We start from the raw sequence: 17937 nt of genomic DNA on the forward strand, positions 1-17937 counted from the left end.
GAAAATGTCGCGAAATTCGCAAATGCTTGCGGTTTTAAAAGTGAAAAGAGAAGGAAGAGAGATTAATTAGGCGAACCAGAAAGGTCGATTGTCGTAGGAAAGACGATGTTTCGCAAGTTCGCCCTGGGACTCGTCATTGTTTCTCAGTATACAGGCTAATGATGCTAAGAAATAATTTACGGTTAAACTCGCTTTGATGTTTCACCTTCAACGTTCTTCCTCATTATTCTATCCCATTCCTCTGATAACGTTTTGTTATTATTCGATTCCATTCCACCGTTCTCTGCTAAAGTTTCTTTTTTCTTTTTTCTTCTTTTTCTTTCATTACTTTATTTTACTTAACTACGTTTCGATGTAAACAAAAATTCGAAACGAAAATATCGAAAGAACGGAGAAATAAAATAAAATAAAATAAATATAAAAAAAGCAGCAAGAGAGAAAGAGAGAGAGAGAGAGAGAGAGAGAGAGAGAGAGAGAGAGATGTATCGATTAAATGAATAAAATCGTTTCGAGAGTCCCATTGGTTCAATGATGCGATTTCAATTTCGAAACTTTAGTTTGATTAAATACGAAGATTTGAAGTAACGAGAGGAATAGAAAGAGTAGTAGAAGAAGATGAAAATGTGCGGAAATAGAGATGGGTTTTACAAAATCGTTTCCCTTTTCTACCATCGTTGTTGTCTGGGGAGCACGATGAACGATGAAAGACCTGGAAACTACTTCCTTCGTCCTCTAACTAAAACGACTCCTAGTTAGAGGTTCGTAGGATAAGCGAATATCCGAAAACTATGCAGATTCGTAGGTTTGAATATACGACGAGGAGAGTAAATTGGAGTTTGTTTTAACAAACTCCTTCTCCATCGATTCGGTGAAAAGTCATGAATGAAGGAGAAGATGGTACGATATCGTTGGAAAGAACTGGAAACGTGTAGGCAGCACACCTTTATCTCGAAATACTTTAGTTCTAATTTTAATTTTCCTTCTTTTTTTTTCTTTTCTTTTCAGACAGTAATGATAAGTAACAGAAGAATTTCTAACGGGGTATCTGTAGAATAAACAGATGAGATTTTAATATACGAATTTGCGTGTTAAGAAAACGAACGAAGGAAGGAAGAGGAAAATGGAAAAGTTAATCGTATAATTTTGATCAATAACGATTTATGATGGAATTCGTGATAAATATAGCAAGCTTGAAAAATATCCAAGGTTTATTTAAATAATAATTTAGGAATGAGCTAGGAAGAGACAGGGAAATTTAAAGAACGAAAAAAAAAAACAAAAAGAGAGAGAGAGATATGGTATGTCTCGCGTGGGTAGATCCGTGAAGATAATTATAGCTCTTACCGTCTGCCACGTTCTTGGGTAAGACACCGCCATACACTGCGTACCCCGTGAGGAAACAAAATCTTGCCTTTTCGGTAAATGCGATTAATAAAACGCGAATCAATTCGTTTCGACTCGTTTGAATTTGTTAGACGAGAAAAGCAACCAGGAAATAATATTTAATCGCAATTCTTTTCGTTGACTATACTTTGTTATGTGAATTTAAACGATAACGACAAGATTATAAATTAAATGAGAATAATTCATTTTTGTCAATATACATACGTGAGCCAATCGAATGAAATCTTAACGAAGTTTGTTTATACCCTCTATTAAATTTTAATTAATTCTAATAAATACGTTATACGCGCAATTTTCTCTTTTGTGAATGTTCATTTTTCAGATAACGTTGAAGTTAATTAAAGAAATTACATTACCAAATAATAAATTACGTTTAATTGTGAGTTATTCGTGTCAACTGATTGCAACTGATAGTTTGGACGGCTTGTTGCTGTTCTTTCGTATCGGATTAGAAATCAAAAAAGGGAAAGGTAAAAAAAAAAGAAAATACGACATGGGCTTTGCTAATTTGCCGACCTTGTTCTCTCGTACGATCTCGAGCGAACACGTACATACTACTTGGAATATACATCTCATTAGTTGTACACGCGGAAAACTCTGTTCAGTTCAGTGGAAAGTTTCAACGTTGAGATTTATCGTAACGAGTTGTTTAATTAGAGGTTAATAGTTAACTCGAAACACGTTTATATCGTGTTAATATATTTTTTTTCCCCTATCTCTCTCTCCCTTTTCTTCTTTATTTTCTTTTTTAATTCATTAGTCGAGTTTAGGTATTCTTTCTCTTCTAGGAACCGAATCAAGAGAATCTACGATATCGATTGGTAGATAATTAATGTAAATCTTTGATTCAGTTTACACCTATACGTTGCCAAATTAGTTGAAGATATCATCGAGCAGCAAACGAAGAAATTCTTGCTTCCTTTATCTTCAAAAATTAAAAACGGTACGTATTTCTTGGCACGTATACACCAAAGATATAATTTCATTTCCATATAATTCGATCTAACAACTTCCTTGGATATCAATCTTAATTTATGTTATCGTATATCGAATGAACGTACGTTCATTAATATGATTAAAAATAAGAATTTTCGAAGAGAAAATAAATATTTTTCGTGATGGATATATACATATTACATATGGTGTACATAATAAGTGTGTAACAAAAGTCAATTATTTTTCGATGATTTTTACTGGTAAAACATTTGCGAGTTATTTAACGTAAGATTAGAAAGAATTTGAAGGATATTAAATTTCTTGCTAACCGATAAAAAAGAATCGTCGATACGTTTCATCGAGGGACGTGGTAGACCAATGGAAAGCAGCAGTATCATAGCCTGGAATGTTTTGAAATAGCACAAGTCCCCACTTCTTTCCTTCTCATATTTTCTCTCTCTCTCTCTCTCTCTCTGTTTCCCTTTACACAGTCACGACCGACTTCTACGAGCTTGCTTTTTAACATGAAATACTTTCATCGTTTTCCAACGCATTTTTATCCTCTGCTGATCCTTAGGGAAATATTTAACGAAAATAAAAAAAAAAAAAAATAACTACGAGTAAAGACATACATATACTTTTATTTGATAGAATTTCAAAGATCTATTCAAAAAACTAACCTTCCGAAGTAAGATAGAAGAAAAATTAGCAATTCAAAAGAGATATCCCTTTAAGAGAGCACAGAATGAACTTATCGAAAGCTTCCTTTTTCTTTTTTTATTCTTTTTCTATTAGCTCTTCTTACCGAAGAGAGTAGACCGAACGAGTGCCTCTGAGAAAATAACGTCGAATTCGTGACCCCTTCCGATTGGTTGAACAATTTCAGGATGAACTGTAGCATTATAGCAGCGGAGAAGAAAAGAGAAGAGAAGAGAAGAGAAGAGAAGAGTGGCGTCAAGAGAAAACGAACGAAGAGAACTCGTTCATTCGTTCGTTCTGGGGAGGTATGGGGGAGTAGATTTCTGAGTTTACTCTTTCCACGTCGGAGCTTATAAAAGATATTCGGCACAGCTTGGACGTTTAGTGTTGGAACGAACGGCAAGAAGTGGCCAAGAATTAGAGTGAAGAAGAAGAAGAAGAAGAAGAAGAAGAACAGAATAAGAAGAATAGTAGATAACAAGATAATAATAAGAAGAAAGGAAAAAAAAAGAAACGAAAAGGTGTCCCGAACTTTGTCTTCCTTTCCTGGATCCTGACGAATAAAAAAGAAGAAACTAGGAGGAGAATCAAGAAAAAAGAGGGAAGAACAAACTCGACAAAATGGTTGGTTCCTATGGTGGTTTCTCGTGCGTTGTTGTTGTGCATATAAGGATTGAATGAAAAAAAAAAGAAAAGAAAAAGAAAGAGAGAAGGGATAAGGGGAAAAAAAATAAGAAAAATACGAAAGCAAGGAGTATCGTTTTTTGGCAAAGTTCCGCCGACCTATTGACGGGATACCTCCCATCACCGTTTTTACAAACCTTTTCCCTTTTTCTTCGGCCAAAAGGGAATTGATGTTATTCTATTTTTTTCTTGTTTTTTTTTTGTTTTTTTTTTTTTTATTATTATTACACATACACATATGCATCGATCGATATGCGATTAGGATCACACGATCGATAGTGAATTCGTTCGGACAAATCGTACAGCCCAGTATTTTTGATAATAAACCGTATTTACGTATATGTATTCTCGGACTTTGAAGAACGCGAGTGGAATTGACAAAATTTGTCATCTCGTTAACACGAACGAATTTTTTAAAGGTTTCCGTGCGATGCTTCAGTGATATGTTTGCGTGATTACTTTTTTAATTTCTTTCTTTATGTATTATATAATCTTTTGTTATCATTATTAATTCTAATTATCTCGTCATTAAAACGTCGTCATTCCTTTGATTTGTTTCAGGACGAGGAACAAGTACAAAGTAAGTGATAGTCGTGTGTTATGTTGGAAAATTTCGTAATCAAGTATGTGTTTTCACGAATTATTTAATTAACGAACAATTATCGAAATTCACGTAATTATGCACGCAAAAGAGAGAAGGAAAAAGAAACGTAGGTAAGGCAATACGATTTGATTAATGACAATTGCGAAACGTTTTCGCGAAAATCCCAAAAGGATTATTACTTATGATTGAAGAGGAGAAGAAAAAGGAAACTTAAAGCACGTGCATACTATCTAACATATCTATCGTTTTCACGTCAACAAGTATCATCTATAAATCGGAATAAGGTAGCAAAATAGAGATATATAAATCCTTCGTTTTATGTTACGAGATACGGAATTGCCGTGTTTTTAAATGATCAATCTTTTAGCGACTCACTGTTTCATTAAAATTTGTCGTTGCTACATGTGAGTGTTTCCGGATGTTACATCCGCCATATGGAAACGTTCCACTGGATTTCGTCAAAATATATTTTTAAACATAGATTTAAATTAGTGAAAGTTATAAATTCATATATTAATATAAATACGTTATCATCAATTCACGTGATTTCTTGTTGTTGTTGTTGTTGTTGTTATAATATAGTTTAAATATTAAAATAAGATAAATAAATTATATATATTATTATGTATCGTTGTTTTAGAAAAGAAAAATAAATTAATGTTAGATTCTCTACAATTTTTTGATATACATATTGCATATGCATATATAAATAATATTGCGAGTAAAATTAAGCTTTTTCGAGAAAGTATCCACATAAAAGTTGAACGATAAACCGACAGATGAGTTGAAAAGGAGGAAGTTTGCTATGTCAAAGATGATGGTTGCCAATGAAAAATAAACTGTTGATTGACTCTGCCGCGTTATTTCGATACGCACGTTCCTGGCATAACCTATATATGTATAAACAAATTGTAAAAACGGCAATGACGTTGTCGTTATAATTGGAATTAACTTAGTTTACCTTGGTGAGAAATAGAATTAAAAATAATCACAATATTTGGAAACGTTTATTATTTTTATTTAATTTTTCTTTTATTTTTTGTTTCTTTTTTTTTTAATTCCTTTTTCAAAGAATTCGATTTTGATTACTTTCGCAGTGCTCAGGAGAGCTTTCTCCATGTTTGATTCCACTAAATCCGGCAGAATCGAAAAGGAAAAGGTCAGAACTATCTTAAATACTCTAGGACACACTTTTGACGACCATGAACTCGAAGTATTACTGAAACAGGAAGACGAAGACGGTAAGTATTCATTTTCCATTGATATTTTTCTGATATTTCTTTGATACTTTGAAAATCATTTCGCTCCTTCGATCAACAAAAAAAGTACTAATAAAACATCGAATAATATAAAATTGTTGATTAACTTTTTAAAATTCATACGATGATACTTGTTTACGACGTAAGAGAAGAAAATTCCCCCTTCGGTTTGCGGAAGAAAAAAAAAAGAAGAAGAGGAAGAAGTAAAAAATAGTTGTAGAAATAGAGTAGGACATCGCGATCGAACAGGGGAAACTATTAACAAGCGAGAAACTCGTTACGAACTAGAAAAGTCGCTCGAACTTTGACGTAATTTATATCGTACTGTAAGATATTAATTAAGATCGTATCGTTGTAGAACGTTCGAGTAACACTTCGAAAGGGATTAGCGTTTTGTTCTCTCTTTCTCTTTCTTTTTCTCACTCTCTCTATTTCTCTTTGTACTTATAGCGAACAAAGTTACAGAACTGACCGATCTAGTTTTGTGATAAATATAATACAATATCACTCGTATTTACCCTATGACGATGTTATTTTAATGGAAAAGTAAGGAAATATTATAAATTCGAGAGATAAAAACTTTTCGTTTATGTATATAATATGTATATAAACGAAAAGTTTATATATATACTTTTATATATATCCGAAATATTAATGTATAAGAATAAATCCAAATATTCGGTCTTTAACTGACAAATTTGGTACGTGTTGACAAGCGACCATGTGAATCTTGACATTCTTCAATTTCGGTCTTTCATGGTAACATATATATATATACCAAATATAAAATATCAAATATCAACAATAAAATAAAAATAAAAATAAAGGGTTCCAACAGAAAAATAACGGAATTGAAACCTTTCAATTTATTTTGCACAGTTAGAAATTCTAGGTATATCAAATCAGATTTAATTCTTTCTTCGTTTATCGATAGTTGTTCGTGTTAGCGATCGATTTATTTTGTTAGAATCGAAGATGTTACGTCGAGAAGAGTATCGTATAGGAAATTCTACGGATTTAAATTGTAACGAATCGCAATCAAAATTCCATTCTTTTTCTATAGTCTTCCTTTTTTTCATTTTTTTTTCCTTTTCTTTTTTTGTAACAAACAATTGAACGGCTTTATCAGCGTTCAATGTCGCTTACAAACGAGACTCACAGGTGTTTAGCCATTGTAGCATGGCTCAGCTTCTAAATCGGCCCTTAAATTAGATTCGGTCCTCTGAATTTCCTCGAAATCGAGACAATACTGGTGCAACTCCTGCGTCCTTTATCCTTTCCAGGTGTATATAGGGAGTATTATCATGCAGATAGTGCCATTACTGTCCGTTCACCGTCGCTTTCGATGTATTACACATGTATTGTTTACCGTATGAACGTGTATAATGATTTCATCTTGAACGCGATTCTATCTTTATACATAATTGTGTTCGAGAAGGATATAATCTAATGTATTTATTCAATTAAATTGATATATTAAAATATGAAAACAATATAATTCAATTTTAACTACCTGATTTGAAATATTAATTAAAAACTGAATCGTGTTTTTTTTTTCTTTGTAGGAAGCGGTAAATTGAATTTTGATTCGTTCTACCGGGTGGCAACGCATTTTCAAGAAGAAGACGACGAGGCCCTTCAAAAAGAACTCAAAGAGGCTTTCCGTTTATACGACAAAGAGGGTAACGGTTATATACCAACCAGTTCGCTTCGTGAAATCTTGGCAGCGTTAGACGATCAAATAACGCCTGATCAAATGGACGGCATGATCGCTGAAATCGATACCGACGGTTCCGGTACCGTAGACTTTGACGGTGAGTTTCTAGGTGTTTTAATTTATCTTATTTTATATCATTATAGCAATAAGATAGAACATAGACTGTAGTAGTATTGTAGTAAGAGTAATGGCCAAGCAATATTTTATTTCATTAAAATTAAAAGCTTCCACAAATTTAACGTTAATAACGAAAAGATCACTCGTACCATAGAGAACACATAGATATACCGTCTATAATATATATGTTCTACTACATCAGGTGTAAAAGCTAAAATTTTAATTACGCGTAATATCTCTATCCTAAAGCTTTGCGCGAATGAAAGGAACTACTATCTACACTTCAAGCTTTATTCACGCTTGGCTTTGTACGTATATTCCTCGTTTACCACGTTTTCCATATTATTCATGTGAATTTCTAAGTAGCTACAACGGACGTTTCAAATTAGACTGTTAACAACTTGCGAGTTTGCAAAAATATATATGCATAAATGAACATTTTCAAACATGAGATGTACTAGCAAAAGATTTCTCCTATTCTTGTGTCAAAAAGTATATCAAAAGAAAAACGATAAATTTATCTTCTATTAAAATTATATAAAAACATGATAGGAGCATGTTCATGAAAGAAACGAGTTTTTTTTAAGTTTAAATTATCATATGAGCATTATCATCAAAGCTTTTTTTTGAAATTTGTATCAGTATAAAATTATAGAATTTAAATCTGGACATATAACTGCAATTCCATTTCCAATGATTTGCTTCTATTATGTTAATAAAAAATGATAAGAAAATAAAAATGCGTGTGTGTCAATTAGATAGAAAAAAAAAAAAGGAATGAACATTTCTTTCACGCATAACGAAGCTCATAAAAGAAAATAAATAAATGACGGAAGTCTCGTTAAAAGTTATAGAAACGGAAATATGTGCTCGATTTACCCGAGATCGATTGAACGTTATTCGCTCTTTAACTTTCCTTCCATTTTTCTTCTAAAGTTTAGTCACGCGAAATTCTTTTATGTTTCGGAAATATGCAACTTTGGATTTTCAAGATTTAGATATTTAAGAATTTGTCTATAGAAAATCTATACGTTCAGTGATTTCCAACAAATTTGATAGTCGATTTAAAACACGTTCAATTTTTCCTCGCTCGTAACATATGTTAAGAAAATTCCGTATTACCATAATAAAAATAAAACATTTATGCGTAAATATGATTTCTAAGCATTTCTATTACGCTCGCAATGAATGCAATCAAAATATTTAATTGACCATTTATTGGAAAATAAACAATAAGACGGATTCTTCTTTATAGTCGGTTGTGTTTTACGTATCTAGAGTAGAACGTAATCATTCATAATTTACAATCCTAAAGAATAACGAGCAGTAATAGGCCATTTATGATTGAATGCGTTACGAAGAAGAGTAATAAAGGGTTATTCGTGATCGATTCGAATGTTGCGAAGCGATATAATGACGAAAAATTATTGACCATGGTATCCATCGACAATCGTAAACGAAGTAAAGATATTGCGAAGTAGTAATGGACGTAAAATGATATTAGACTCGGTGGTCCTCAATAAATCGAAAGTAGTAACAGAGGTATTATTATCAGACATAGAAATCATTTATCTAGAAAACAAAGTTTTAGATTATACGTATTAAATAATAAATTTGATTCGATTTCTTTTTTTTTTTTTACAGAATTTATGGAGATGATGACTGGCGATTGAGACGAGCAAGGAAGGAAGATCTCTCCAAGGATTATATTTTAAATTAAATTATTAAAGCTGTGCCTTTTTTTTAACAAACGCAAATCAATATTGCCTATCTTTGAAAATGTTATTTATTTATTGCACTTAAAAATCGGCGCTTCCGTATCAACCTCTATACGATTATTGTTAAATTAATTTTAGGATTGATTTAAATAATATATATGTATGTGTATGCGAGTGTGTGTGTATGCATGCTTAAGCGTAGGACCGTATCCTCGCATAGATGCAATAATAATGTACGATAAAATTTTACGAAAAAAAGAAAACGAAAAAATAAAATGTAGTGAACGCATTCGAACGAATCGAAATAGAAAGCTCTCTCTTTTTCTCTCTCTCTCTCCCTCTCTCTCTCTCTCTCTCTCTTAAATAAATTAAATCTTTTGTTTATAATTAACGAAGGATATGCGTTTCTAACGCATTATTAATACTTGACATTAAAGAGTGAAGTTTAAATATAAAAATATTATTTTATATCGAGACGATACGCTGCAAATACTTTCAATGAAAAGATCTCGTTGTTTTATTCATCGACTAGTGCTACGTTCGCACATAACACGGCCATTTAATATCCGTTTGCTATAACATTAATGGCACCATGTTAATCACTGTCGATGATAAAGCAAGTCGTAACAGAGCAACGTGGCATCGTTGTAAGTTATGGAGCATACCGATAGTGAACATTAGTCATCCACATGCTTAATGAATCGATAACCATACTCGTTAGTTTCCTCTTGCTCTTATCATTTTGGAGCCTCTTTAGTATCGTATTAATTAAAAAAAAAGATTTAAAAAAGGAATACAACAAAATATGACATTCCTAAATTTCATGATTTGTTATTACATTATTATTAAGTGTTGACGTTGGAAAGATGAGATTTAGTTTGCGGGATGACCAAAGAAATACGCATCAGCGGTTTTCTATTTACTAAATTACTTGGACAGTTTCATTTTGTTCTGTTAGACACGGAGAGTTTTGATTTTAGAAACTTCCACTTTCATAGACTACTACGATAAAGTTCGTAATTCATAGTTAAATTTACGTAGACTAATTCGCTAAGGAATATTATCATTTAGGTTATTAGATAAAACTAAAATTTGTATTGCAATCAATTTGATGCTATTATATCTCTCGGATTGTTTCGTTGCATTAAAATGAATAAACAATTAAATTTGAGAGTGAGAAAAGAACTACGCGTCAAATGAATTCTATTTTATTAAATGCTCCTTTATATTATCCTTTAATATATTTATTGCATTTGCAATATATATATATATGTTACCGTGAAAGACCAAAATTGGAGAATGTCAAGATTCAAATTGGTGAAATGTCAACACATACAAATAAGGTGATAGAACGAATATTGGATTTATTCTTATACATTAATATTTCGGACATACACTAAGCGACTATATGAATCTTGACATTTTTCAATTTCGATCTTATAAAAAATAAGAGAAACCTAAATAAAAAGGTAAAGAAAATCGATAAAATTTGAGAAGGTGGTGGGGGTAGAGTCTAATTTCTTTCTCCTAAAGCTTAGAAACGTTAAAGGATCGTCTGCAATAACATGGTACCCTAAACATCTCCGATATCTAACTACTATGAACATAGAAGTGGTAGGAGGGCATACATGGTCGCTTACGTAATAGGGTGAAGCAATTTCGAGCGAGACTCTCCACGTGAGATATTTGTTTCCGCGTTAGAGAACAGCTAAAGGGGAAAGAGGAATAGGCCGTCCGTAGCATGGCTTTTGTGGCCGATTAGATATCTTCTCAACTCTCGGATACAACACCGAAGGTCTCGCTACGATCCTGAGACCTACAAACCTGAACGAGCTTATCAAGGTCATGTTTAACAAATTTAACGTATCATCGAACGATAACACACATGTATCTTTCTTTGGTGGTTCTCTGTATTTTTCTTCAATTGTTTCTTTTTCCTTTATTATTTTCCCATTTTTCCTTGTTTTCAAGAATGAAAACGAAAAAAAATTCAAAAAAAAGAAATAAAGTAGAACTTTTTTCGTAGCAGTTTTGGTATCTTCATCGAATTTTTTCTTTCTCGATGCTCGAACTCGTCTCGCTTTCTGAATGAACTACTTTTGTTTTTCTGTATATGAGATAGAAAGAGAAAGAAAGAAAGAGGGAGAGAGAGAGAGAGAGAGAGAGAGAAAGAAAGAAAGAAAGATTCAGAACCCCCGGGAAGTTTCTAGAAACGGGAATCCTTCGTAGCTCGCCCCTCCTATGACCCACTCAAATTTTGTCCCAGTGTTTGCGAGGGAGACCCGGTAGTCGGTTCTGAAGGATCAATAATTGGGGCCGACTGCAACCCGTCCTTGAAAAGCTACACTCGAACGACAGAAACAGGAAGGACCCACGCGTTTTCTTATTTGAAAAATGCATGATAATCGAGTACTATATAAATACGATTATATACGATCATCGATTTTTACGATAGATATGTATTTTAGCGTAGAATATTGAAAGATTTTCTGTTTCAATGCTTTCTTCTTCTGTCAACATGAACAATTTTGATAAATAATAGTCGAACAAAAGAACACAATGAAAAATGATAAAAACACGAAGAGTGTATATATTTTCACTTTATTTGGTTTTGTTTCTTTTTTCAATAATATTTTCTTTTCTCACGTAATATATTATTTTACGTGATAATATTATAAACGCGATCTCGGAACACACATTTACTTTTATGATATTACATGTAAATCGATCAAAATGAAGTTAATTGCGTTGAGAATAATTAACAACGCGATGCAAATGACATCGATAAAGTTCACGGAGTTTTCCTTCTGCGATGACACCGGGGACCATATGACACACGAAAATTAATGACACCAGTCTCGAACATTAGACATGTTAATCGACCAGATCGATGAACATGAAAAGAACCGATGGCTTTTTAACGATTTAACGTAGTAGAATCCTTCCCCCAATTTCTCTCTTTCTCTCTTTTCATTTAGAATATTTCTTTGTCAATGAAAAAAAAAAAAAAATAGAATACAACATAACGCGTATGGCGGACATATTATTTAATTTGTTCGTAGAAAGGACGATTATGGTTTTGACCCGATTCTTAAATGTTCCACATATCATCGTTGTACACTACGGCAAGTTTTCTCGCCACACTAGATAAACCCACACGTCATATGCCAACGTCGCTTTTATCTATCGCATTATTCAGAATCGCGACGTGAAATTTTCCTTTTATGGTACTTCTGCGACAAATATGTACATTCTTCTAGCCGATAACAACTTTTCACAAAAGAGTAAGTTCTCATTTCTTATTCTCGTATATAGGTTAACGCCGATAGTTTTCACAATATAAATACTAAAATCACAACGAAAGCTATATATTATGAAATATTGCTAACTAATACTCGAGTAATACTTGTTGATTCGTTAATAGAATATACACTGAACTAACTATCCTATAATACATATACATATATACATTTATCCTTATCTAATTTCATGATTGATTATTTAATAAAATGTTTATTAAGACTTACTAATAAAAACATCGACGAATCGATTGATTAATCGATACATTCCTCACTCTTTCCCTTTCTCTCTCTTTCTGTCTCCCTCTTTAAATAAAAAAACTTGAAAAGAAATATAAAGAAGACTGGTAATCGGCAATCGAAGAGACTGCCCTTGGAACGTGTCAGTGCACCTGTGGTGCATGCTCTGGAAACAGCTGTACTGGATTAATAATTGAAGAAATGCAACTCGATCGTTGATGGCGGTAACGGTTGGGTTTAAAAAGTGGAAAAGGTTGTCTAAGAGAAGGGTTCTCAAATTGTTATTAATTTATATATCCAAATTATTACGAATGTTGATCTTGACGAATTTGTTTTTTATCTTAATTATATCTATCAAATATTAAGAAGGTTAACAATAATACATTGATAGATATTATTTAAACGAACTCGTTGAACTTTTCTGAAATAGTCAGTACATATATTTTCAAGATTTTTCAAGCACATTTTGAGAACCACTGCTGTCTGAGGTGTAGCACCGGGGCATCGATCGCGTTCCCGTTCTTCGGCCGAAGCTCCGAAACGAATGAATTTCGCTTGCCCTTTTTTTACTTCACACCCTTTTGATGGTGGTCCATCGGACGGTTTCGAGTGAAAGAAGTAACTCACAGCCGTGTCCCTTTCTTCCACTCTCTCTCTCTCTCTCTCTTTCTTTATTTCTTTGACACTCATTCTCTCTTATATCGTTTTTGTATCTCCAGGACTTGTACTCGTCAGAAGAGTACTTTAAACGAGTCAAACGCGATCGTTTCCAACGCGCGTCTTTCCATCCTTTTATTTCCGAAGTACTATTACTCAAGTACTACTTTATGGTGCGAAAACTGGACCAGTTCCGAGTGTAAGAAGACCTTCCGATTGCACAACCCTCGACAGAAACTTTATCTTACGTTTTTTCGTTAACAAGCTCTCTCTCTCGACAACCGAACTCGTCCTCGAGTTCCGTTGGAATTTACTTCCTTATACCGAAGTTAAGTTAAACCACGTTATTTATTCTTTTTGTTATACTTTCTTCCTCTTCTTCCTCTTCTCTCTCTCTCTCTCTCTCTCTCTCTCTCTCTCTTTATCTCTATCTCTATCTTTCGTTTTCTCTATACTAGTAAATTGCAGAAAACTGTATGCCGTTTAATTAGACTCAGTCAAGTTTAGGGACTAGATAAATAAATGAAGAAGAGATCAACGATCGTAAAGGAAGAATTTTAACGAGTTGAATTCACGTTCGAACGGAATAACGATGTTCGCTTCGTTAATTTCGTTGATTGGTTACGAGCTTTCCCGAATTTTGTCACAATTTTACTCGAGAGGTATCTACTCGACTTCGTAAAAGGGAGAACCTTTGGAGTGTCTGAAAGTTTCTAAGAAGACACGACACGAGTTGAGGAAAAACGAACATCGTGATATGAAAGATGGCCCGGTTTAGTCGCTAGACTTTATGAAAAATGTCTCTAAAAAAGGGAAGAAGGATAAGTAACGCGAAAGATCTACGCCTGAGGAACTTTTTCAAAGTGCGGACCGTGTAATTACTGCGAACTACTTGGGCTTTTTGCCACGTATGATATTCCTATATTTTTTTTACTTTCTTCATCTTCCTTTTCCTTTTTTTTCATTTTACGAGTTCTAGGAGTATTTATAAATATATGTGTATACGTTGTTATTAACGTTTGTTAAAAAAAGTTCGGTATCGTTTCCACATATTTTCTATTAATTGGCCGTTTTAACTTATATTGACGTATAATCATTACGCGATTTTCTTTGAATACTTACTTCGATTCACATTCGGTTCAACGATGATTGCTAAAATTATAATCGATAGATAAAATAAAATAATTAAGAAGTTTATTAAGAGATATGTAAGTAAGGGGATATTTAACCTAACATATTTAGGAAATACACAAGCGTTATTAAGTAGTAAAGGTCATGCAATACTACAGGTTTCGTTCACTACCAGACGTATAATCTAATATAATATAGAAAATAGAAGAAGTGTGGATATGCCATGCTTCTTTTTCTATTTATATATATATCTAAATGTATGTAGGTTTACGCAAGTAGAAGTCATGAGCATGCATATGTACCATGTACGTGACCGTGTATTACGAGATCGCAGCATTTTTTGGAAGAAAATACAAAAATGTTATATTGTCATTTTAATCGTGATCGACGATACTGTAGAATACTATGATTATTCCTTATTATCAATCCTACCGTGTATAACGTGTAATAGTGTTGCAAAAATCTGTAATGTTGAACTTTCTAAATCAACTGTATGCATGTATTAAGTATAACATATGTATTTACATATGTTATATTAATGTATATAATATATGTTATATTAATGTATGTAATTAATAATATATATGTTACATTAATGTATAATATAGTATACGTATACATGTTTATAACTGTTTATGCTTGTGTTCTACTGCTCTACGGTAAGAGTGTCTATGATCTAAAAGTCTAGCTATGTTTCAGCTAAATAGCTAGTTCTAAGATTTTAGCTATATGTGGATTATGTCATTTTAGTATGTACCTGGCTCAGGCTTCTAAAGCTACTTGTACTGGCGCTGCGGGCCTGCAAACACAAGTACAGTACAGGTCACCAATCACCACAACACTGCAGTTGGAAAAGTACAAATAGACATATAGTATAGATACATAGTGTAGATAGATAGATAGTTAGGTAAGTAGATAGATAGACGAATGGGTAGATAGATAGATAGATAAGTAGAATACTAAATGAGTAGATAGATACAAATAACACGAATACGTAATAGTATGTATAGTTAAAGAAGGAATTATAAATAGAGAACGTAGTGCGATTATGCACGGGGTTTACTATTTAGCAATCTACATAAATAAATAAAGATTTAAATAATATGTAACATATAGAAATACGTATATAGAATAATATGTACATATATAAGAATATACATATTATTTAACTCTTTATCTATTATAATATATATATATATATATATATATTATTCGTCTTGACTATATAAAAAACTTTCGTAATAAAAATGATTTTTTAGAGAAATATTGCATAAACAATACAAAACAAAATGTATTCGTTAACGTGATTTCAAAGTTATTTTCACTTTTGGCAAGGTTGAGTTCCCAAGCAGGAAAAGCTTTCCGTATCGCCAAGACCAAACATGAAAACCGAACTCGTGGTACTTGTTAGATTCCAAGTATATTGTATCACGTAAACATAGGCACATATATAGCACTGCACATTGAACATATACCACAACATACGCATAGAGCTCTCAGCGTTGGACAGTTTTATGAGTCAGTTTTCGTGTTAACATTGTTTTGTTATGTAAGTCCATCGTTTATAACATTTGTACAAATAAAGCACTTATTACTAAATGCAAACTTATTTTCATATATTATCGTATTTCTGTAGATGTAATGTATATTTTTATTTTTGTATAATGATTATCATAATCTCGTTAAAATCGAATTATTCTGAAATAGTTTCGTAAATATTTCATTACTGCATCATATCAAAATATACGTAGGAAAATGGAAATTCTATCGGCATATATGATCACATTGTTAATAAATCAATTTCACATAATTTTAATGCTTTCCACGTTCTAAACCAATGAAGAGAATAGTTGGGCGATGAGTTAAACATAATGAAATTTATCTATTCCATTCACGCTATATGAATACGAATTGTTATGATGTCAAGAATTTTCGTAGAAAAATTCGTTTAATAAACCCTCAACAGCTGTTAAAAGGTTATTCCTAAAATAAATAACTATTAAATAGTATCTTCAATGAAAAATCGTTACTATCACTGATCGCAACACACTCAATCTATTATATAATATCTTATATTTTTTGTGATTCATTTTTTGTAAGACTTTGCACTTGCTTCGTGACGATGCAATTCATGGATCTCATAATAATCACTCGTTTCTTTTTCCTTAAATTAAAAAAAGTAATGATAATAAAACACCATAATATATAGACACGAGTGCTTTATAAATTTCAAACCTATTGTGAAATCTATTTCCTTTCGATCAGGAAACAATTAAGAATTATGCTTGCGTTAAGTTTCCAGTTGAAATCTTTAGACTTTGCGAGGTAAAAGAACAAGAAAATAAAAAGAGACTGACTGAAATGAGTAGAATTATGTATAAGAGAATACATTCGATGCTCATCTTAACATAAAATCGTCACTTATCGTCTAATTACTCAGACTAAATGGTAAGAAGACATTTCACGAAACGTCGAGAGAAATAAATGAATTATATACGAAATGATGGGAAAGTATGTTCCCAAGGCTACTTACAATTAGATGTTCTTCTTCTTCTTCTTTTCTCCTTCTTCTTATTTGACAAACTTTCGTAAAATAACGTCAAAAGGATTCGAAAAAGAAATCAAGAAAGATAAGATACTTTCTAATTCTTTCTCTTTCGCTTTCTCATTAGGTTTCTTTTGAAAATGAGAAAGATTATTCTTAGATATCCTAAATTAGCGAAAGCGAGCAAACGGAAGTCGTAAAAGTTGTATCAAGTAAAATTGCCAGATGAATTTACGGCTTAAATCATTTCATGGAAATTCTCGAGAGATGTTTCGAATCACTTTCGTAAGCTAATTTCAAATGAAATCTTTCTTAAAATTCTATACATGTTATACATGTATAGTATATATATCTTGAAATAATTCGTTTATTGTTTAAGACAGATAGCACGGGAAATATTCTGCAATTATATTTATTACATCTAAAGAATATCTCGTTTATATTAAAATGTTATGAAATCAAATAAATAAACATTTTTGCTTAAGAAAACTCTTGTTGACTTAAATGAAAAGTATACCTAGAACGATTAATTTTCGATAGAAAAAATAAATTAAAAAAAAAAAAAAAACATACGACGCAGGGAGAAAAAAGATGGAAAAAAATATTAACGCAAAAAATATAAAGAAATATATCAATAGGTTTATTGCTTATATTGATTTCCGATAATACTTATATACTGTGTTGTTGCAAAAAAAAAATTTCTCGTCAATGCATTCACGTACTTTTCAAATAACCTTTTTCGTTTCGGTACTTCTACGATTATCTATCCGTTAAATCGGTGGTGGAGGGGGTTTTCTTTCTAAAATTACTAAAGAATCGAACGCACTGTATAAACATGCTGGTGAGTGAGTTTTTCTCGTGCAGGAAAAATAAAAAGAAAAGCAGAAAGCGAGAAAGTGTGGTATCACGCGTGTTGTTTGGAAGAAA

General features: G+C 32.2%; 2 protein-coding genes across 7 annotated transcripts in view; one reads left to right on the top strand and one right to left on the bottom strand.

Annotated features, from left to right (window-relative positions):
* Positions 1-17937, bottom strand: part of LOC122520275 (neo-calmodulin-like) — a 91819-nt gene that overhangs the window by 14820 nt on the left and 59062 nt on the right. For 3 of the 6 annotated variants that reach the window (XM_043640359.1, XM_043640361.1, XM_043640358.1), the window contains one exon: positions 15223-15264. The exons of the other annotated variants lie outside the window; for them this stretch is intronic. In XM_043640359.1, coding sequence (XP_043496294.1) covers positions 15223-15264 — 42 coding nt within the window. The remainder of the gene's footprint in view (positions 1-15222; positions 15265-17937) is intronic. 6 annotated transcript variants of the gene reach the window in all.
* Positions 1301-9382, top strand: LOC122519203 (troponin C-like). The gene is made up of 5 exons (XM_043638532.1): positions 1301-1362; positions 2256-2347; positions 5425-5568; positions 7152-7400; positions 9065-9382. The coding sequence occupies exons 1-5, from the start codon at positions 1301-1303 to the stop codon at positions 9091-9093; spliced, it is 576 nt and encodes a 191-aa protein (XP_043494467.1). The 3' UTR covers positions 9094-9382.

The sequence above is a fragment of the Polistes fuscatus genome, unplaced genomic scaffold, assembly GCF_010416935.1.
Source record: "Polistes fuscatus isolate 324 unplaced genomic scaffold, CU_Pfus_HIC Scaffold3, whole genome shotgun sequence".
Lineage (NCBI taxonomy): Eukaryota > Metazoa > Arthropoda > Insecta > Hymenoptera > Vespidae > Polistes > Polistes fuscatus.

Excerpts from the sequence above, each read along its gene's own strand:
- LOC122519203 (XM_043638532.1), top strand. The coding sequence starts at position 1,301 with ATGTCTCGCGTGGGTAGATCCGTGAAGATAATTATAGCTCTTACCGTC. Across the intron at positions 5,569-7,151 it reads GAAACAGGAAGACGAAGACG|GAAGCGGTAAATTGAATTTT; the intron begins GTAAGTATTCAT and ends TTTTCTTTGTAG. Across the intron at positions 7,401-9,064 it reads CGGTACCGTAGACTTTGACG|AATTTATGGAGATGATGACT; the intron begins GTGAGTTTCTAG and ends TTTTTTTTACAG.